The following is a 22,955-nucleotide window of genomic DNA, read 5'->3' as shown; positions in this document are numbered from 1 at the left end:
ATTCGTTCATTTTTATGTGTATAGTCACTGCTGTTTGTTTCTTAACTTTCTGTTGCAGGTTATTCATCTAGTATTTATATGTGCTTTTGAATTTTTCTTTTTCGTGTGATTGTAATGTACTTCGTGACACCCTCCCTGTAATAACCCCAAGCACGGGGTTGACAGCATCAAATAAATAAAATTATATTTATATATATATATATATATATATATATATATATATATATATATATATATATATATATATATTGCTACGATACTGAGGATGCGCGTGGAAGAAGAGGAGAACGAGGTTGGCACGAGCAGTGATCGGCCAGATCCCTGGACTCTCGCATTGATCATCTCCTGTAAATAAAGGCATCCATCGCACCGTAACAAGATTGGTGGAAGGTGCGGGGTACAGCGGAGCGATCCAAGGCCAACGATCACGGAAGCGCTACCTCAAGAACTACGCCGAAGCCGCCGACTGGCTGGTCTACCACCGCTCTCTATGGATCCGATTGCTGACGGCGACACCACGCACTCTTCGTCTGGCGCTGCGTGGCCCCGGCACATGGTACCACGAAGCTTCTCAGGGAGGGTCGGAGAAGACGTTGACGAATGGCTGAAACACTTCAACCGTGTGAGTAAATACAACTGTTGGGATGCGGCCTCCCGGTTGTCCAACGTCGGATTGTTTCTTCAAGGGACGGCGTTGGTGTGGTTTGAAAACCACGAAGAAACAATAATGACCTGGGAAGCGTTTGAGAAAGAAATAGCGAGCTGCTTCGGGGACCCATTGATGAAGAAGAAGCGCGCTGAGCAAACTTTGATGCAGCGTGCTCAAGTCCCCGGTGAAACATGCACAACGTACATTGAAGAGATCCTGAAATTGTGCAAGTCTGTAGACCCACGCATGAAAGAAGACGACAAGGTAGGGCATCTTCTCAAAGGGGTTGCTGAGGATGTCTACAATTTCCTCATTGGCAAGGACACCTTGGCGTCTGTAGCGGACGTAATACAACACTGCCGCACGTTTGAGACACTGAAGGCTAGGCGCATCACTCCCAAATTTGGTAGGCTTGCCAACGTCACCACCGTTGCAAGTGTCGACGTCCCTCCAACATCCCCCTGTGATCTTGCCTCAATGATCAGGCAAATCGTACGCGAAGAACTTGGACGACGTGATGCTGTCAACTCGCCGAGAGCACCTGCTATCAACACCTCCCCGCCATACGACGCAATGTGTGCTGCCGTTGATGCCACGCTATATGATGTGCCCCAATCAAGAGCACCAGAGCCCCCAACCGACAACTTACATCATCGCCGTGGTTTCCAGAACGCCTCCCGCCAACCACCTACAATGGTGTCTTCGTGGGACGATCATGGGCACATGGCGCCTCGTGGAAGGTTTGGCGACGTGCGTAAGGCCCCTGTGTGCTATAACTGCGGTTTCCGTGGACATGTGGCTCGATTCTGTGGTCAAAGGCGTCGCCCCCAGCAACGCTACTACAAGGGATCATCAGCTTCTTCTCGACAAAACCGCTGGCGCGGTGGTATGCGTTTAGTGCGGGACGCGTACGTTGGGGACGGCTTCCAGAAAACGACCCACAGTGATACACATATAGGACGGAATTTCCACCGGAATTTACGCAACGACTCGCCTTCCTCCGTGCGAAGCTTGACGCCCCCCACAACACGCCGGTTCCGTTCCCCATCTCCTGGTCGACGCGTCACCTCCCCGCCTCCGGGAAACTAGGTGGTGCGGCCAATGGAGGTGAGGTCGCCGAACATTTGTCACTACATCCGCCTATGCCTCCACCCGTTTTTATGACTCAAAATAGGGTCCCCGTGCTTATTGATGGACTTCCTACGATGGCTTTGATAGATACTGGAGCAGCTGTTTCAGTGATGAGTCTTAACTTCAAATTGCGGCTAGGACATAAAGTGATGTTTCGCTGGGACAGTTGTGCATCATTTCGTGCAGTGAGCGGGGAGACATTGTGCCCGATCGGTGTGTGTGTTGTTAGTGTCACTTTGGGTGACAAGGTCTTCGAGGCTGAATTCGCCGTACTGACCAGCTCCACCCATGACATCATCTTGGGCATCGATTTTCTACGCGAGTGCGGGGCTACTGTAGATTGCGGTGCTGGCGAGATTATGCTATCGGCATTTACTGACGATCCTAGGTGCTGTCAAGGATCTATCACCGTCATTTAGGATGTTGTCTTGCCGCCCAACTCGATGAAGACCGTACGCGTTGACGCCTCTGCCTCGGACGCCGGAAAGTTTGATGTTCTTGTGGAGCCCATTCCTCTTAATTGCGCCAAGAAAAATGTGCTCATTCCACATTGTGTTCTGTCGATCAGTGATGGGCGATCGGCCTTATGGGTGTCGAACTATTCAAATGAAGCTGTTATGCTACCCGGCGGAATGCGACTCGCCCGCTTCGAACAAAATGTGACTAGTTTCATTGCATATTTAAGTGACGAGAGAGTAGATCCTATTTGTGCAACGTACCATACAGAAGCCAACTTTCTGAGTATGGTAAACAAGTCGCTAACATCAGAAAAACGTCAAGCTTTGGTCGAAGTCCTTGCGAAGCACGCTACTATATTTGACTTTGCGCAGAAAGAAGAGCAAATAAGTGTACCCGAGTGGCGTACTCGCCATGGGATTGACACAGGATCCGCTCACCCTATCCGACAGAAACCATACCGTGTCTCATCTGCGGAGCGCAAGGTCATTACTCAACAGGTAGAAGAGATGTTAAAGAAAAGGGTTATTCAAGAGTCGTGTAGCCCTTGGGCTGCCCCTGTGATTCTTGTCCGAAAGAAGGATGGTACATGGCGATTCTGCGTGGATTACAGACGGCTCAACTCTGTTACTAAAAAGGATGTCTACCCGCTTCCCAGGATTGATGATGTCATCGATTGTTTACATTCGGCATCGTACTTCTCATCCGTGGATTTGAGATCTGGTTATTGGCAAATACCCATGCACCCGAATGACAAAGAGAAAACGGCCTTCATAACCCCAGATGGTCTATTTGAATTCAATGTAATGCCGTTTGGCCTATGCAACGCTCCAGCCACGTTTGAGCGCTTCATGGACTCTGTGTTACGTGGACTAAAGTGGGAAGTTTGTCTTTGCTACCTGGATGACATTATAATATTTGGCCGTACATTCGATGAACACAACCATCGTCTAGACATTGTTCTCACCTGCCTTGAGAGAGCTAAGCTCACCCTGAACTCTAAGAAGTGTCACTTTGGCAGCCGCGAGACTCTCGTTCTCGGTCACCTGGTGGACAAGCATGGCGTTCGACCCGACCCCCAGAAAGTCACAGCAGTCAGCAGCTTCAAACAACATCAGTCGGTACGAGAGTTGCGAAGCTTTTTGGGCCTATGCTCGTACTTCCGTCGCTTCGTGCCCAGGTTCGCCGACCTCGCTTACCCTTTGACGTCCCTACTCAACAAGAACGCTCCTTTTCGGTGGTCAGCGGAATGCGAGTCGTCTTTTTCGCAACTCAAGTTTGCTCTTACGTCAGGGCCCGTACTTCGCCACTATGACCCATCTGCTGCCACAGAAGTTCATACCGACGCCAGTGGTGTAGGTATTGGCGCCGTATTGGTCCAACGCCATGGAGCTGCTGAACACGTCGTTGCCTATGCCAGTCGCTGTTTAAGTAAGCCGGAGCGAAACTATACTGTCACAGAGCAGGAATGTCTCGCGGTCATATTCGCCGTGCACAAGTTTCGCCCTTATATCTATGGACGCCGATTCTCGATTGTCACGGACCACCATTCTTTATGTTGGCTCACTGGACTACGGGACCCATCTGGTCGTCTTGCTCGTTGGGCATTACGATTGCAAGAACACGACTTTGAAGTCTGCTACAAGAGCGGTCGTCGTCATGCCGACGCTGATTGCCTTTCACGACTTCCCCTTCCGACAACCGAGTGTGACGCTGACAACTTTGATGAATATTTGGCTGTAGTGGATACTCCGTTCCCCGACCTAACAACTTTTCGAGCAGAGCAACGCAATGACAACAGTCTCGCTTCTTTCTTTGTTTCCGGAACGAACGGTCAACGTGGTTTCGTCGTAAAGGATGGCGTTCTCTACAAAAAGAATTATTCCGGCGTAGGCCCTCGCCTACTTCTAGTTGTGCCTACAAGTCTTCGACAACACGTACTTCGAGCAATGCACGACGACCCAACATCTGGCCATATGGGTTTTTCTAGGACATTTTATCGCACGCAAGAACGCTTCTTCTGGCCGAAGATGCGTAAAAGTGTGACTGCATACGTTGCGAGCTGTGAGCAATGTCAACGCCACAAGCGTCCTACAACTCCGCCAGCCGGACTACTTCATCCCATAGCACCCCCGAGTTCACCATTTGACGTCGTAGGTGTCGACCTGCTCGGCCCTTTCCGCGATCAACGAACGGCAACTGATGGATTATTGTGGGCGTTGACCACCTCACACGTTACGCCGAAACTGCGGCGATTCCTGCGGCAACGGCCACTCAAGTTTCACAGTTCATGCTGTCACACGTTATATTACGCCATGGATCCCCCCGTGTCATCATCAGCGATCGCGGGCGGCAATTTGTTGCCGATGTAGTTGAAGACCTCCTTCGTCTTGCTTCGTGCCATTTTCGTCACACTACCCCGTATCACCCGCAGGCTAATGGTTTGACGGAACGAACAAATAGGACTCTCGTCAACATGATTTCCATGTATGTTGATTCTGGACACAAAACATGGGACGCAATTTTGCCATTTATAACTTTCGCCTACAACACTGCACAGCACGAAACTACGAGATACAGTCCATTTTATCTGCTCTACACACGCCAACCCCGCACAGCTCTTGACACTATTCTTCCTTTTTCCGAGACTGATCAACCTACTCTCGCCGAAACCATTTGCCGCGCAGAAGAGGCCCGGCGCATCGCCTGTCTTCGAACTTTCGTCTCACAGAAACGCTCCAAAAACCGTTACGACAGAAGTCACCGGCACGCATGGTTTGAGAAAGGGGATTTGGTGTGGCTTTGGACGCCGCTTCGCAAGCGCGGCCTCTGCCAAAAGTTTCTGGCCAACTACACCGGTCCGTTTGTTGTCATGAAACGTCTAAGCGATGTCACGTACGTGATATCTCAGCTGTTGTCAACTGGCCGCCGCTCAAGCAAGACCAACGTCGTTCATGTTGCCCGTTTAAAACGCTATCATCATCGCAACGAAGCCTAACTCGCCCGGTGGGCATCGTCTGCAAAGGGGGAATTGCTACGATACTGAGGATGCGCGTGGAAGAAGAGGAGAACGAGGTTGGCACGAGCAGTGATCGGCCAGATCCCTGGACTCTCGCATTGATCATCTCCTGTAAATAAAGGCATCCATCGCACCGTAACAATATATATATATATATATATATATATATATATATATATATATATATATATATATATATATATATATATATATATTTGAGAACTCAAGAAAGAAACATGGTTCACAAAAAGACTCCGGTGCGCGGAATCATAAGTGCGACCTTTCGGTTGTGTGCGCGCGGCGTTAGCCACTGAGCCACGAAGAAGCACCTCGTTCAACGTGGAACGGCAAGCTATTTATATTTACCACTTAGTGCTGGTGACGCCCATCTCGGAGGAAATAGCATGTTTTCAGCATTGCCTGCGAGATGGCGGAATGAACGCGCTCGGCGTAAAGGTCGACGCCAAGCTCTTCGCGATGCGCCGATGTGCACTCATTTCCCACGCGTGCTCTGCTCTGCGGAGGTTAGGGGCCTTATCCACGCATTTATCCTGCGGTGAGGGAGAACCGCGCGCCTTCAGTTTTTACCGGAACGATTGCGTTTACTTGCCGGGCACACAAAGATCACTTCGTTCGCTGGACAGGCCCCGTTTGCAAAAAGAGCGTGCTTTTTTAGCAAAGCGAAGTAACAACTCGCGCACTTGTTTGTTCGCACTCATATCTGTACCCGTGATTACGTTTCGTGCGTTGTTTTTTTAGACTTTGTGTTAAGTGTTGTTGTGTTCCAAGCACCGCTGTGTCACGAGCGAGCCTCCGAACCCGCGAAAGACCGGATGCTGAAACTGCTTCCAGAAGTTGACTCCTCCCCTTCCCCCGCTCGGCGCAAACGAGCCACCGTTCGTTTCCCCCGGCAGTTCGGCCGCCGCCTCCATCCGAATAGGAATAAACTTGTTTTTAACCGTTCGAGGCTGTCTGAACTTTTTGGACTACCGCGACCAACGCGTACGTCTATGGGCCGACGACAACACCGGACATAACAGTGGCGACGAGGAAGTGGATTTGGACCAACGCTACGCAACGATATTGACAAGCTACAAGCTATGGCTACGCACGGGCTCCCAAATCGGCTACCCGAATTCAACGGCTCATCATGGTCATCGTGGTTTGGACGCCTGCAATTTTACTTCGAGGCTAACAACATCACTGTTGTTAGCCTCGAAGACTGCAGCAATGAAGAGGGCCAACCTGCTAACGCTGTGTGGGGAGCAGACATACGACACAGTCTGTGCCCTGATTCAGCCACGCACTCCAGCAGCCGTTGACTACGACGACATCGTAGCAGCGCTACAAGAGCACTATGACCCAAGGCCATCGGAGGTCTACTGTCGAGCCCGCTTCCAACGGCGAGACCAACTGGAAGGCGAAAAAGTGGCTGAATACGTAGCGGCTCTCAAAAAGCTCGCTGCTGACTGCAATTTCGAGACGTTGACCGCGACAGCTGCAGCTACTGCGCAGGAGGGAGGATCGCCTGCCACACCTGCTAACACCACTATGCTCCCCTTGGACGTTATGTTGCGTGACCGTTTTGTGTGCGGACCGCGTGACGCAGGCCTACAATAACGCCTGTTCGCGGAGACGGGTCTCACCTTCTCCAAAGCCTACGACATCGCCCAACGAGCGAAGAGCGCCGGTCACCATCAGAAGGATATTCGACGGAACGTCGAGCCGGTGCATCATACCAGTCAGCAGCCAGGTCATTCCACGTCTAAGTCGAAATCAAGCAGAAAGACACAGCGCTCTTGGCGATGCGACGACATGCACGATCCCCAGGTATGTCGATACAAGACAGCGACCTGCAATTTTTGCCAAAACCTGGGACACATTGAAAGGGCATGCATCTCGAAGCGCAAACAGCTCAGACCGAAGACTTCAGAGCAACGGAACAACAACGTCGACGCACAGGAGGGCCAGACGCAAGATACAAGCCGAACAGCACTAACGTCATCGGCACTATAAGACTTAAACGCCGTTGTGAACCTCGGAACGAGACGCAAGATTACAACTGAAATTATGGTACACCAGTGCCCTATCAGGTTTGAGGTGGATTCCGGAGCAGCATGAACGCTCATCAGCGAGGACACTTTTCGCGCTACTTGGCGTGAGAACGCGCCAGCTCTCCAGCAAGACGATACGCAGCTGAGAACGTGGTCCGGACATTCCCTTCCACTGCTGGGCTGTGCCAACGTAGACGTGTACTACAACGGGCAGACCCATCGGCTCCCCTTGCTAGTCGTCTACGGTTCTGGATCAAGCCTTTTAGGACAAAATTGGTTCACCCCCCTTGGAGTGGTCATTGGCGGCGTTCACCACACACTCAGTTATCCATCAGTGAAGCAGCTTCAAGGTAAGTACAAAGCAGTTTTCTCCGAAGAAATACCAGGGAACAACGGACCTCCAGTCACACTGGAGCTGCGGGAGGATGCGACGCCGAAATATTTGAAAGCTAGGTCGCTGCCTTTCGCCCTACGAACGTCAGTCGAGAATGAGCTTGACCGACTGCAGGAACAAGGGATCATCGAACCGACGCAACATTCGGAATGGGCTACACCACTCGTTGTCGTCCGAAAGAAGAACGATACCCTACGCCTCTGCGGAGACTACCGGAGCACTGTCAACCTGGTGACGAAAGCATCTTCCTACCCACTGCTGACACCGGAAGAGGTTTCTAGCACGCTTCGTGGTGGAAAAATCTTCAGCACTTTGTACTTGACACAAGCCTACCAGCAGCTGAAGGTGAGCGAATCAACGTTTAAACTGCTCACGATAAACACTATTAAGGGTCTTTACAAAGTTAAAAGGCTACCATTCGGAATGTCTGCAGTGCCAGCAATCTTCCAGAAATTTATGGAGTCTACACTTAGCGTGATCCCAGTTGTTTGCGTCTACTTGGACGACGTTATTGTCGGTGGCGCTTCCAATGAAGAGCACACAGAACGATTGGAGCTCATTTTGGAAAGGCTAGCAAATGCTAATTTGCGTATCAGTAAAGAAAAATGTGTTTTTGCGGTGCCTGAAGTGAAGTTTCTTGGACATCAAATTGACGCGCAGGGTTTCTATCCCACTGAAGACAAAGTGCGTGCAATCACCGAAGCACGAGCGCCTACTAACAAGCAAGAACTGCAGTCGTTTTGGGGGCTATTGACGTTCTACGACCGGTTCTTAGAATATCGAGCTACAGTGACCAACGATCTATATCAGCTCCTGCAGAAAGAAGTCCCATGGACTTGGTCACCACGCCACCAAGAGTCATTTGTTGCCCTTAAGCAACTACTTCGCAATTCTACTGTTCTGCGACACTACGACGAAAGGAGACCCCTACTGCTAGCCTGTGACGCATCACCATACCTCTCCCAAGTTGACGACCAGGGACGGGAAGCCCCAATTGCTTTTGCTTCACGCACCCTATCGCAGGCAGGTGGTGGTGGTGGTGAAAACATTTAATAACCATTAAGTGGTTACAGAGAGGTGATTGGGTTCGGGCCTTATTGGCCTCCTACCCTCACAGCACTAGGTGGAACCCCTATTCCGGGGCTCCATTGGCAAGCAACGCCGCCCGCGCACGTTGAACCAGAGCCTCTTGGGCCTTCAGGTCTTGACAGCCGAGCAGGGCCGCCTCCCAGTCCTCTTTCGTGGGATTGGGGTTGGGGGGGATAGATGGATTAGACTGGCACGCCCAGACGATGTGAAAGGTGTCAGCCACCTCACCACAAAACTGGCACGTGCCATCAAAGGATGAATTGAAATGTTTTAGCACCGCAGGGCACAGTACGGTATTGGTAAACAGTTTTAAAAGGAGGCGCTCGTCAGCGCGATGCAGTCCCTTACAAGGGTCTGGATAGCGCCGGTGCTCCTCCTTGTAGTAATTGGTAATATCTTTGAATGAAAGGGCCGAATTGTCTGATTGCGAGTAGGCTTCCAAAGACAGGGAGATAGCCCGGGAAGAGAGTGCGCGGGCGGCCTGATCGGCCTGTTCGTTAACCCTGAGTCCTTGGTGACCGGGTGCCAAAACCAGATTTCGCGGAGTTGGATTAACGTATCGGCAGCTAGGTTCCAGTATGCGCTGAGCAAGCGGTGAAGCCCACCCTAGCTGATAGTTCCGACAGGCCCCTCGTGAGTCGGTGATGATATGTTTAGAAGAGGGATAGGTGAGAGCCAGAGCGATGGCAACCTCCTCCGCGTGTGTTGCGCTGTAGGCTTTGAAAGTGAGCCCGTTTACGGTGTTTGCGTTGTGTATGACTGCGGCAGTATACCACCCCCCATGGTGCGGGCCGGCAACGTCCACGTAGCACACATGTTCCTCTTGACCAAAGTGTCGCTGCAACGCTTCCGCGCACGCCTGGCGGCGACCACTGTGGTTTTCTTTGGACATGTTGCGGGGAAGGGGTCGGATCCGGAGGGCGCGTCTCCAAGGTTCTGGCACTCTCACCCTTTCCTCAATATAGTAATCGTGTTTGATGTGTATTCGGTCCAAGAGGCGGCGACCGGAATGGGTCTGTGCAAGGCGCGTGTATTGGTTAACGAGGTGGGCTTCTCGAAGTTCCCGGTAGGTATTCACCACGCCTAGGGCCAGAAGTCTCTGGTTGGACGTGGTGATAGGGAGGTCGAGAGCCCGCTTGATAACTTTACGGTGGATGACCTCGAGTTGATCATCCTCGTGTTTGCGTAGGTGCAAGTAGGGAGTCGAGTAGAGTATTCTACTCGTTACGAAAGCATGGGCAAGCCGCATTGCATCCCTGCTTCGTAATCCGCCCCGCTTGTTGGAGACCTGGCGGACCATACGGCCCACCTGGTCTCCCACCGTGCGAAGTTTGGCTATTGTGGTGTCGGCCTTGCGTTGGTGGTGTATGAAGAGGCCAAGGACGCGGATCTCCTTGGCCTCACGGATCGGTCCCGAGGGAAGACTGATATGGAGCTGAGTTGTGTCCTGAGGGGAGGGACGTACGTGCACAAATTCTGACTTAGCCGGGGCACACTGGAGTCCGCAGTAGGTTGCGTAGTCGTCGACTACAGTCGCTGCTGCTTGCAGGCATGACTCCATGTGACCCAGGTTACCTTGCGTGGCACAGATCGTGATATCATCCGCGTAAAGAGCGTGATGTATCCCTGGTAAAGAAGCCAATTTGGGGGGAAGATGAAGCATGGCTATATTAAATAGGAGGGGAGAGAGGACCGCGCCTTGAGGAGTTCCCCTCGAGCCGATGACGTAAGGCCCATGTTCCTCATCTTGTATGCGTATGTAGGCTCGACGGTCTGTAAGAAACTGTCTAACATAATTGAATGTTTTATAACCACAGTTGGTCTGACTGAGGTGGTCAAGGATTACCTCATGCTTCACGTTGTCGAATGCCCCTTTAAGATCCAAGGCCAGGACTACCTTGTCATTGTGGGGGCATTCAACAGGATCTAATATGTCATGGTGGAGCTGTAGAAGTATATCCTGGGCTGACTTCTGAGGGCGGAATCCAAACATGGTGTCCGCAAAAGTGTGCTGTGTTTCTAGAAACTCGGAGAGTCTGTCGCGCACCATCGTTTCCATCAGCTGGCCGACACAAGACGTGAGGGAGATGGGGCGAAGGTTCTCCACGTCAATAGGTTTACCTGCCTTCGGGATGAAGGTCACGAGAGCTGATTTCCATTCAAGAGGGAGAGGAGTTTCTCCGTCCCAAATGCTATTGATGTATTTGAGGAGCGTGGCGTAGGCTGCGTCGGGAAGATTGGCCAACAGTTTGACCGTAACCTGGTCACACCCTGGTGCAGTGCCACGCTTCATCTTGCGTAAGGCCGCCTGGAGGTCGTGGAGCTGGAACGGGGTGTCCAACTGCGTGTTCTTTTTGCCTGCGTAGGAGTATGCGGCCGTCCAGGGGTCCTTGGTGGTGCACAGGTATCGGTCCCTGAGCGTGTTTGCCAGCTGTGTTGTCGTTCCTGTAAAGTTGTGCATGACCTTATGTAAGTGACGTTGAGTTTCCGTGCGTGTTTGTGTTGGATCGATGAGAGCGCGAAACAGGTGCCACGTGTTGCGACCAGACATCTGGCGTGCAGCCGTGTTGCACCTGTCCACCCAGTTAGTGTCGGCTAGCTGAGCAGCATATTCCGCAGCTTGCTCCGTGAGTTCTAGGATGCGTTTCTTGAGGCGTCTGTTATGTTTCTGTTTTTTCCATCGTTTGGTGAGGCTGCGGCGGGCCTGCCAAAGATGGAGGAGGTGGTTCTTCACGTCCGTTTGAGTTTCCGTGAGCTGTATCAGCTGTTCGTGTTGTTTCAGTGTAGACGTCAGTGATTTAGACCAGGTGTCGTATCCCGACTGGAGAGGGTCTACAATAGGTAGAGTGGTGCGGAAAGTTGTCCAGTCTGGGATACGAGCTTGTGTAAGTGGGCGTTTTAAGGGACGCATGTACACAGTTGTGTTTAATACACAATGATCACTACCGAGAGTGTCCTGTGTGTTCAGCCAGTCGGCATGGCGTATGTTGCGTGTAATTGTGAGGTCCGGGCAAGTATCTCGTTGAACAGAGTTGCCTACACGTGTTGGGCTGGCGGGATCAGTGTGGAGGGTGAGTCCAAGTGTAGAAAGAAGTTCCGCAAGCTTCCTTCCACGCGTGTCCTCTCGTGGGTAACCCCATAACCTGCTTGGGGCATTGAAGTCGCCGACGATCAGGAGGGGGTCCCGTCCTGCCACCTGCATAGCTTGTGTGAAAGTTTCGCTGAACGTGACGTTCTTAAGCTTTGGGGGACAGTAAATGTTTAAAATATGAACAGGTGGGTCAGATCGCCTTATAGGCAGCACCGACACCATTGTGTATGGGAAAGGCGGTGTTGTGGGGAGTGTGACTTCCTGGGCAGTATATTGCTTGTGAACAAGTATACATGTCTCCGGGTTGTGTTGAAATGTAGTGTAATTTGTGAGTTAGACGTCCGAGCCAGGTTCCTGAAGGGCAACCACGGCAACGAGGAACTCAAAGGTCTCAAGATAGAGGCGGAAATGAGCCCGCTTCTTGTGGTTCTTGAGACCTCTGCAGTTCCACTGTGTTAGTAACAACGGCTGAGTTGCTCTGGCTCGCGACCTAGGGTTGGAGGCCATGTTCGGAGATAGAGGGTGGGGTTGTGTTGTTAAGATTACTCAGTTCACCAGCACCCTGTGCTGACGTACTGGAGTCTTCAGAAAAGTCCGACTCATCTGGAGTCACTCTGTTAAATTTTGAGGGGCGATTAACGTCCCTAATTAGCCCTACGCGCTTGAGGACGCGTGGATTGTCTTGTATCCACTTTTGGATAATGTGAGTTACTGTTTGTGTCACCTGTGCGATGACAGTCTCCATATGACGCGCGATGGTGTCGTGGATAATTTTGGGGAGGTCGGCCAATTGTGTTTCTACTGCATTCACTTGGGTCTCTAGGGCCGCGACGCGACTCTCTACAGTAGTAGGAATCTCCCTGTCTGTTATATTTTCCTCTTCGTCGCTCAACGAGGGCTTAGTAGTGAGATTGGTTTTGAGCGAGTCAAGTTCGCTGGCTAGTTTTTCATTCTGAGATCGCAAAAGGGCGAGCTCATGCCTGAGTTTTTGTGTCTCGGTAGTGTTTGTGGCAGAAGAAGGTGGAGAGGAGAGAGAGGAGGGAGAGGAGGCGACCTCCACCCAACTGCCCACCTTGGGTTGGTTGCGTGCAGCGTTGCCAGATGGAGCGCCGAAAGCTGGAGATTCCGCCGCGCCAGGTGGTAGCGTTGCCGTTGCTGCTTTGCCAGGAATTGGCGCTTTGCCAGTTGACCGGTGCTTTGGTTTTGTTGGGGTCCCCGATGTCCCGGACCCTGGTTGCTGAAGCCTGATGAATTTTTCAGTGCATTCGCGGGAGCTGGTGAGGTGCGGACCCCCGCAAACTATGCACGTTGGGTTGCATTCGTGGGGGGCCATCCCCTCAGGACCAGCGCCCACGTTTTGGCCACAAAGGCTGCATCTTTCGGTGACCGGGTTGGGACAGATATCCGCCCGGTGCCCCAGTGCACCACAGCGGTAGCACGCTGCACTGTCTTCTTGTACTCCCTGACGGGAGTCAGTTCTGCGTTATAGTGGACGAAACGCGGAACGTTTCTTCCCGCGAAAGTCAACACAGCTACGTTGGAGTTCCCCAGCTTGCGCGCATAGACTAGTTCACCGCCACGCCACTGCACACTATGTTTCAGAGACGCACTGGTTTCGAGGTTGTGCGCAGAAATCACGCCGCGACACACATCACCGGTGAGCTTGAGGTGACCGCGAAGCGGCAGCGGTCCTTTGCTGGTGTTGATTTTAAAGTCCGACAGCAGTTTCTGAACCACTTCGTTATTCTGCGTGCCACAGATGATGATGTTTTGCTCCCAATTGGGAGAAATGCTGATGTCATTCATGTGCTGCCTTCCGATGAGTTAAGAAATGGCAGCGCCGAGCTCACCTTGTTGAAACGCTGCCTTGAGGGCTACTGTGATGCGTGGCTTGAGCACGATCACGTAGTCGCCAGGATTCATCCTGACCGTTGGTTTCGGCGTCCACTTGGAGACTGTTGAAGTCTTTTGTGGAGCTTTAGGAGATGGAGCGCGAGCGTCTCCAGTGGCTGAATTGTTGAGGGGAGTTTTCAGTGCAGACGCTCCTTCCGCGTTTCTTCGGCGGCGACGCCGACCCTCGACGAGTTGAAAAATGTCGGCTTGCTCCACCGAAATGGTGGATGGGCCGTCGTCTGATGGATTTGTCGGGATATACGACCACGACAGAGTCGTAGGGTCGTAGCCACGTTGTTCAGGCAGCGCCATGTTGAGGAGTTGACCGAGCGGCGTCTCCGCATCCAGCAGCGGCGGAGCCGCCGCCGTTAGGCTTAGCTCGTTCGCTACGTTGTGATGCAAAGTTGCTCGAAGTGGCCGAAAATTGGGCGTACCTGGGTGAGATCGGTGTCCCCAGAATCTTGCTGACTTGGCAGATGCAGTCACACAAGTTTTAGAGCAGCCACATTGAAGAGAGCACGGTTCCAGCCGAAAATCGACGGAGCCGATGAGCGTCGCGTCCGATCACTTCGCGAAGCGCCCGCGTCTCCTCCCGCTGCTTGCACGCCGTGAACTCATCGCAGGCAGAGAGGAATTATTCCCAGCTAGATAAAGAGGGACTTGCCATCGTCTACGCAGCAGATCACTTTCGGCAGTACATTACCGGCAGGAAAGTGACTTTCATAACAGATCACCGGCCCTTATTGGGTATTATGGGTCCCCAGAAGCCAATGCCACAGACATTGTCGCCGCGAATGACACGATGGTGTATCAAGATGTCGGCGTACGATTACGAACTCGTACATCGCACTGGGAAGAAACACCAGAACGCCGACGCACTAAGCCGCCTGCCGCTTGACACCACAATAGATGAACCACCCCCGCCGGGTGATATACTCATGTTCGAGGCGCTGCCGAACCCTCCACTAACAGCTGACACGATAGCAGCATCAATGCAGGAGTGCACTGTCTTGAAGGAAGTCTACGCAGCTGTACAAGAAGGCAACGTGCAGAAGCTAAAGGGTGAACACTTCAACGCTTACCGCAAGCGAGCTGCGGAGTTGAGCACTCATCGCGGTTGCGTCACCTTGGGATCAAGAGTTGTAATTCCAGCGGCACTTCGCGAACAGGCCATGTCGCTTGTCCACGCAGGTCATCAAGGCATTGTAGCCATGAAAAAGTGCGCCAGAAGTTATATGTGGTGGCCTGGTATCGACCATGATATATAATTAACAGTTCACGATTGCTAGCCTTGCCAAGGCAACCACAGAAGCCCGCCAAGAGCCCCTATTCCTGAATGGGAAAGACCAGACACGCCTTGGCACACCCTGCACATTGATTTTGCTGGACCTATCGAAGGGTGTTCGTTCCTGGTGGTTGTAGACGCATACACCAAGTGGCTGGAGGTAAAACAAATGGCTACAACGACATCGGCAGCAGTTATCGACACCCTGCGGTCGTTGTTTGCAACGTTTGGCCTACCGTGCAAGGTGGTCTCGGACAACGGCACTGCGTTTGTGTCCACGGAGACTCTCAAGTTTTACAGCGACAACGGCGTCTCGTCTGTTACATCAGCTCCTTAACACCCGGCTACGAACGGACAAGCCGAGCGCTACGTGGCTGAGCTAAAGCGCGCCCTTACTAAAGACCAGACTGGGACAATGCAACGCCGCATCACTCGCTTTCTCTTCAGAAAGCACAACACTGTTCAAAGCACTACTGATCAAACGCCAGTGAAATTGATGTTCGGACTAGAAATGAGAACCCAGCTGACAGCAACTGTCCCGGAGCCCTCAGCGAAAGCACCGTCGGAGGAAGAAAATCTCCCGCATAGCAGGAGAATTGAAAGTGGACAGCGCATATACGCCCGCCAGTTCCACAGAAAGCACGGCTGGGTTGAAGCGACGGCACTCAAACGCATAGGTTTGCGGTCATAGCTCGTCGACATTGGTGGAAAGGCCACACGCCGCCACCTTAATCAGCTACGCCGTTCAGGTAATTTGCCAAGGGAACCTCCCATTTAAGCAGCCACCTCGACGGAAGCTTCGTTCCATTTAGCCTGGCATCTCGCACCAGATGAATCGGCGCCGCCGCCCGCCGGCCCTGAACACAAGAGAAACGACACCCAGCGAGCGGAGGCTTCTTTTCCTAGTGCGTCCAGAGCGTCCACGCGCCCACGGCCGCCCCCAGATCGCTTCCAAGCGACAATATAAGGAGGGAGGACATGTTGTGTTCCAAGCACCCCTGTGTCACGAGCGAGCCTCTGAACCCGCGAAGGACCGGATGCTGAAACTGCTTCCAGATGTTGACTCCTCCCCTTCCCCCGCTGGGCGCAAACTAGCCACCGTTCGTTTACCCCGGCAGTTCGGCCACCGCCTCCATCCGAATAGGAATAAACTTGTTTTTAACCGTTCGAGGCTGTCTGAGCTTTTTGGACTACCGCGACCAACGCGTACGTCTATGGGCCGACGACAACACCGGACATAACAAGTGTCAAGCTGTAAACGTTGTTAGCTCTAAAATCTGTAAAATTTATTGCTATCGTTATCATTGCTGCATGCTTGCGGCTAAACTGGCTCTTTTATGTGTAATTGATTGGCCATTATTAATCTACTGTGCCTAAATATGTTGCATGCAGACGACGTATTTAATATAATAACTGCGGATAAAAATGCTGAAGTTAGATATAAGGTATACATGGAGTTAAAAGGTACCTCATATTTATTCTTGGCTGACAAATGAACAACCAATACAAACAATACAAAATAAAGGTCTTTGAGTGTTGCTACAATAATAAATACTGCGCCTTTAAATATGCACGTAAATAACTTTCCAACAAAAAAGACGATCTCTTACAGATGGGTAATTTTTAATTGGTACCTAAACTGGAAAAACAAAAACTAAAAAGTGTCGATTCACTACTTGTACGTCATACAAGTGTTTCTTACATGTGTAAATCAAGTAAAATGAATACGTCGCTTTCATTTCACTTCGGTCATTCGACGTCGCTATGGAACCTCACATTTCGAAATTCTACTCTTCTGTCCTTTCAAATGTAACATGGAGGAATGGTAAATTCTGGAGTGAAAACATCCAGAATTACACTTCTTGAGGCATGGGATGAAGATGGTGCCAATTTATGCAAGGCTTGTTTGCTGCCCCCTTGTGATGTACACTCGTCCTAGAGAGCGAGCCACTAGTGAAGTGCTCGGTGAGTCTACACGCGCGTGTGCTGATTGGGGAAATAATTAGTATTTGCAATGCCTGTGAGTCTGTTTGTCAAAATGTCCTGTTCACACAGATTTGTAGGAAAGCACCAAGTTGGGCTATGTTGTTTGACGTTCATTTTGTAGTGGTTTAATTGCGCTAGTAAAAGCAACGACATGAATAGAGTGCAGGACAGCACTTGCGCAGACTCACAGAAGTGCAGCTGTACGTGAGAGCTGTACGAGGCTGTGTGCTTAACAAAACACGTGTATGTGTCAGCGATGCGTCGTGCTGCTTGCTGACTCTGGCTGGAGTATCTGGAGGTGAGGTTGTGACTAAGTTATTAGAGCTATCACGTGACCAATTTTTACCAATCAACCCATGTTGTCTTTTCATGCTCGCTGTATGTACGTCCTTTTAGATCAATATAATTTCAGTTGTGAGTCAGGCTCACGTGCTATTTCTGCGTCTTTCTTTGTATTAGCGCAAGTAAGCCAATACAGAATAAACCCAGGTGGTTATTTCGGTGCATGCGAGACCAACATCATGCGCAGTGTGTTTACACATGCGTGCTCATACTTTTCGTTGCAGACGCTCCAGCTTCACAGTAGCGACATCACGAGATGTGAACATCAACCTGCAGTCGGCGGCCATGTGGTGACCAGCTTCACACGCCTCTCCTCGAGCAACTTCTTCATTGCTCAAGCTCACTTCCGCTGTGCGGGATGGGGCTCCTCGAAGCCAAACGTTTTTCACGGCTGTCAACGAAGGGCTGTGATCTTGGGTTACGACGCCATAAACTACTGCTCTTTGCTTCTGGGCGCGCCACATCGTCAACGCACGCTGCTGCGACTCGGAGACAATCATGCACACCGGACGCTGCGTTGATGTGCAGTCTTGGAAAAAAAAAAACGGAAAGCTTGTCTTTTCAGTGTCAGTAACTCCAGGTCTCTGCTCTCCAAAATAGTGCGCGATTGGTCTTTGAAGGTACGCGCTGTAAACACGCCTAGTGAACGTTTCGCAAGAAATAGTAGAATTCACTGGGAACAATCTTCTCACAAAAACCTATGCTAGGCGCTTCTGATAGCATGTTCTGCAGTGCGAAGCACTTCACGCCGCATAAGCGTTTTCAGTCTCGTTGCAGGTAAATAAAACGATGGCATACTAGTCATACGAGAAGCGCAATAGAATAATAAGGTAGTGGTGATGCCGGTGTCTAATTGCACGTGTATATATCAGTGGTTGGTCATTCTAGTACTAAATAATTATATGCCAAGTAAGAAACTAGAAACGTACTTCTCGCAACTTCAACAACATATAAAAAGCTTCGGAGTTATCTATTTATGCAATATTTCACGTGGTCGGCTTACCCGAATGCATTACTTTTGAAATTCGTGAGTCACGCGCAACCGATTTTGGTACGAGTGTCCCATTCTAAGTGTTCAGAGTGACATAGCAAAGGCAGTAGTTTAATTGTTTTGCCGTTTTGTGACGGTTGTAATCGAAGAAAGATACATTTGAGGTGCCATCAGTCATGAGTAGCAGAGACGTTGAAGTACTTTACCTACTGATGCGACAGAATTAAAAGTTTTTTTCGTTCAGATAATACACGCTATGCGAAAGATAATTGACGCAGGTGTTAGATTTCAATTTTCACTGCGTGGCCTGCGTCATAACAGTAAGGCGGTCTCTATTATGAGTTCGGGATATCCCCACGCAGTCGCATTCAAGGTGCGCTGGTGCGCAGGTTGGGGAAAGGAAGGAAAGCAGTCGCTTCATTCACTGGGCACGACAGATTACACGTCATACAAAACAGTGACAGAGAGCCAAAGATGGCCGTCCTAAGATGGCCGTCCTTCACTCAGTGCTCTTTACCACGTGCTTTTGTCGAAGAAAGCAGTGCCCTGGTAAGACGCCATGGTCCCGCACTTTTGAGAAGCATGCCCACGAACAGACGTGTCTAGTGCTACCAGAAGCGACTCCAGATGTGATACTCTAGTCGGGCTGCACCTTTGAATACACGCGTCACGCCGGGCTCTGTGGCTGGTCCATTAGATAGATGACAAACTCTTAAAACGCGCGCATGGCAGGTCGGCTCTGCCAAGTGAGCGTTCTTCATTTGTGTGTTATGAAACAGATACTTTGTGATAAAACTGAAATAAACAACGAAGAATGCCAAACCCAATTCTCATTGTTGTTGTTGCATGTACGTCGTGCCAATTCTGAAAAAAACTTGAACGCTGCAAAAAGTAAGTCCTCCTCCTAAAAGAATAATAGAGAAAAGATTGAAACATCATAGCTGAATCTAGAGCAGTAGAGTCAAGCTAGGCTCAGTAGCGGCCTGAATGTGAAGCTCAATGTGGAGCGGTAGGACATTAAGTGGTCGTTGGCATTTTGTTATGGTCAATTTTAACAGTTCCTCAATGTGGAGACGAATGTTTCACTGAATTATTTCATTACATCTTAAGAATTGTTTCTATTGTTGCGGAACGAGAAATGAGACGGCAGCTCATGAGGCCATGCCGAGGTCGCGGCTTTTAATTGGGAAGGGGGCGCAGGTGAGGTCGCAGCTGGAGAATCTAACTAGGCCAGGAGCTAGGCCGTTCTGACTTTCTCGTGGATCGCCCATCACGAGCCACGCGGTGGACTTCTTTATTAGCGTGGCAGCTGGCCAAGACTGGAGCGACACTACATTGGCTCCCCACCTAGCGCTTTGCGTGGATGAAGCTTATGTACAAAAAAATGGCAGATCCCACGTATCGATTATAGGCGAATCAGAAATGAGAAAGGTTTATATGTCACTTTAAAGTCAGCAGGAGGTCACGAGGCGGAGGTAAATGATGCTGTGTCATGATGACTTCCGTGTCATGATTATCTTGTTTGGATGTGCCGTTTACCTACGTCATCTGTTCACGTCACATCATACCAAGTTTAGTAAATGTGGAGCTAGCGAAATAGCCGCGAGCAGACTAGGAGCGTAGTATGTTGTCATGTTCTTACATGACACGCGTGTCAGGATCATCATGTTCGCACTAGTCATAGATACCTTCGTTATCCATTGACGTCACGTAACACCAAAAATAGTTTATGTGGAGCTAACAAAGCGGCCGCGAGTGCATCAAGAAGGGCTCAATATACTACAATGTAGCGTTGACGCGCGCGCATACTGAGAACAGCGACGCTACGTTAGCAAAACGCGAGCACTCTATAGTCTGGCGCCAGGCGCGACCAGCACGTCTAGCGTCCGTCGGCACGGCCCGACGGCAACCGGCCCGAAATGCGACATGCTGCGTCTCGCGCCGATGCATTACCCGAACACAGCATCTCCCTCTTTTCGTGACAGAAGGGCGCCGGACACGCTGAAACACGCAAGCGTCAAAGCGACGCAGCGCGGCGCGCGCCTTCGAGTATATGGCAGGACTGGCGCCTGACGTGGCAACGGCAGCGTGATGCGAGGAAAGGAACGCCGGTGAGCACGCACAACGCGTCACGTCTAAATGCATTGGCAGCTTGACTGTGGCATGTAGTCATGTTCTCACATGACACGCATCTCATAATTATCACGTTGGCACCAGTCCCATACCTTCGTCATGCGTTCGCGTCACGTAATACCGAATTTGTCATTTGTAAGCGAGCGAAACGGCCGCGAGCATATCATCAGTGGGGCAAGTAGTCATGTTGTTACATGACAGGCACGTCGTGATTATCATGCTTGGATGTGTCATTTACCTATGTCATCTGCTCACATCGCATAATACCGAGTTTGGTACACGTGAAGCTAGCGAAACGGCCGTGAGCGCATAATGAGCGTAGCATGTATCCATGTTGTTACGCGACACGCATCTCATGTTTATCATGTTTGCACCAGTCACATACCTTCGTCATCCATTTACGTACCGTAATACCAAATTTGGTATATGTGACGCTAGCGAAACGGCCGCGAGCGCATCATAAGCATGGCATGTAGTCATGTCGTTATATGCCACGCATGTCATTCCTATTGCAAAAACAGCGTGGTGCCAATGCGTTTTTTGGTACTGGTACACGCTGGAGACACTTGTACACGCTTGTAATCACTGGCACTTCGCTGGGAGCACTGCGAAAAAGTTGTGTCGCATTGGTAGGGGCGCTGGCTCAACCGCTGTGATGCTGGTGCACACTGCGAAGTGCTGGAAGCGCTGGAATTCACCAGCTCACAAGCGCTGGTGAATACTATAGCACGCACTGTTTCTACCAGCGCAGCGTGCACGTTATTGTAGCATATGCAGTGGAAGGTTTTGGTGTCGTTGAATATAAAACGCTTGATTCGACGGCACAGAGAGATGCTGCTCTTACAGATACTGAGCATACGTCATTTTTGCGGCGCCCGCACGTATCGTCTATATCAATTCAAATGCACCTTTTTCGCATATGCCCCCGCATATACCGGCCATATTCGCATCATTCGTGTATTGTTGTATCGATTCCAAGTTGCAGTGTTTGTAAGCCTGGAGCTGCACGCCACTCCTAACAGAAACAGGAAATTGTTTTTGCCGCAAAGTTGACGAAACGAAAATGAGCTCTCTCGATCGCTTCACAACGTTTCCTAGCGGAGGGGAGAAAAAAAGCTGTCGTTCGATTCCGCCACACCGCATAAATGTATATCTGGCAATGCGTATCCTTCTGGTTACTTCAGGTGAGAGAAATGTTCCGAAGCTCAAATGCAGAATCTTCAACCATCCCAAATCACCGCGTCGAGAGCGGTCTTACCCAGTGTCCGGCCCAACGAGCATTAAAACTGTCGTGCCGGCCGCGTTGGTATATATGTTGCTGGCGCTTCTGGCTTCGTGTACACACGACCTTAAAGTCTAAGAATAACTGTAAAGTACAGTTTAGACATCCATGAACCTAAATCAACTATTTCGCCTAGTGTCGATGTTGGCACAAATAGCTTTGACGATCGAACTTCGCGCTTTCAGCTACGCAGGCTCTCACCGAAAGCTACCGGCCGCACTTAGCCGGTACTTCTCTGACTCATATGTAAGAACACGCGATTTTCAGTTATTAATTTGGTACGCCTTCGAGAAGTATATGCATATGTTTTAAGCGGATTGCATTGGTATTTCTATGGGTGTTTTTTTAATTGTTGGTATTAATATAACTGCATATATCTGTGCACTGGCGCGCCCGCTGTACACTGCCAGTGGAGGCCAGAAAAACGGCTGTCGCTCGGCATCAGCACTCCGGAAATGTATTTCTGGCATTTATTGACCTTCCACTTACTTCAGGTACAGTTTAGATAACAGTTGGAAATGTTGCAAAGCTCCAATTCAGAAACTTCAAGCATCGCAACTCAGCTGCTTCGAGAGCAGCCTTACCCAGCACCCCGTCCCAGCGAGGCCTATATCGTGCCGGCCGCGTCGGTGTACATGCTGCCAGCACAAATTTATTTCAAGTAGGCACAATTCAAAAGTGTAGGAATGACTGTAAAGTACAGTTGAGGCATCTCTGAGCCTAAATGGACTATTTACCCACGTGTGCTGTGCCCGCACGGGAGCGGCGACGATCGATGTGTCGCGTTTTCAGCAATGTAGGCTGTCACCGAAAGCTTCCTTTTAAGCGCAGGAGCCGGTACTTCTCTGACTCGTATGTAAAAACACGCAATTTTGAGTTGGTAAGTTCGTACGTGTTAGGGAACTAGCATACTGGCATACTTTTTCAGCGTATTGCAGTATTCGTTTCTTCGGTGGTTTCTTAGTTGATGGGATCGATATAACTATATATATATAATCAGGCATGCCGGATGTGTACTGCTACATCGTCGCTTGCGCGAAAAAAAAATACTGATTGATATGAGGGGTTTAACGTTTCAAAACCACCATATGATTATGAGAGACGCCGTAGTGGAGGTCTCCGGCAATTTTGACCACCTAGGGTTTTTTAACGTGCACCCA

At 50.5% G+C, this 22,955-nt stretch overlaps 1 protein-coding gene across 7 annotated transcripts in view; it reads left to right on the top strand.

The window, feature by feature from the left end:
• Positions 1-19,207, top strand: part of LOC119178158 (dual oxidase maturation factor 2) — an 832,350-nt gene extending 813,143 nt beyond the window's left edge. For 6 of the 7 annotated variants that reach the window (XM_075888119.1, XM_075887924.1, XM_075887832.1 and 3 more), the window contains one exon: positions 17,614-19,207. In XM_075888119.1, coding sequence (XP_075744234.1) covers positions 17,614-17,910 — 297 coding nt within the window. In that variant the 3' untranslated portion in view covers positions 17,911-19,207. The remainder of the gene's footprint in view (positions 1-17,613) is intronic. The other variant, XM_037429334.2, reaches the window with a different exon arrangement.
• The last annotated feature ends 3,748 nt before the right edge of the window (positions 19,208-22,955 follow it).

The sequence above is a fragment of the Rhipicephalus microplus genome, chromosome 1, assembly GCF_043290135.1.
Source record: "Rhipicephalus microplus isolate Deutch F79 chromosome 1, USDA_Rmic, whole genome shotgun sequence".
NCBI lineage: Eukaryota > Metazoa > Arthropoda > Arachnida > Ixodida > Ixodidae > Rhipicephalus > Rhipicephalus microplus.
Note: the sequence above shows the minus strand (reverse complement) of the source record. Positions and strands in the feature narration are given on the sequence as shown.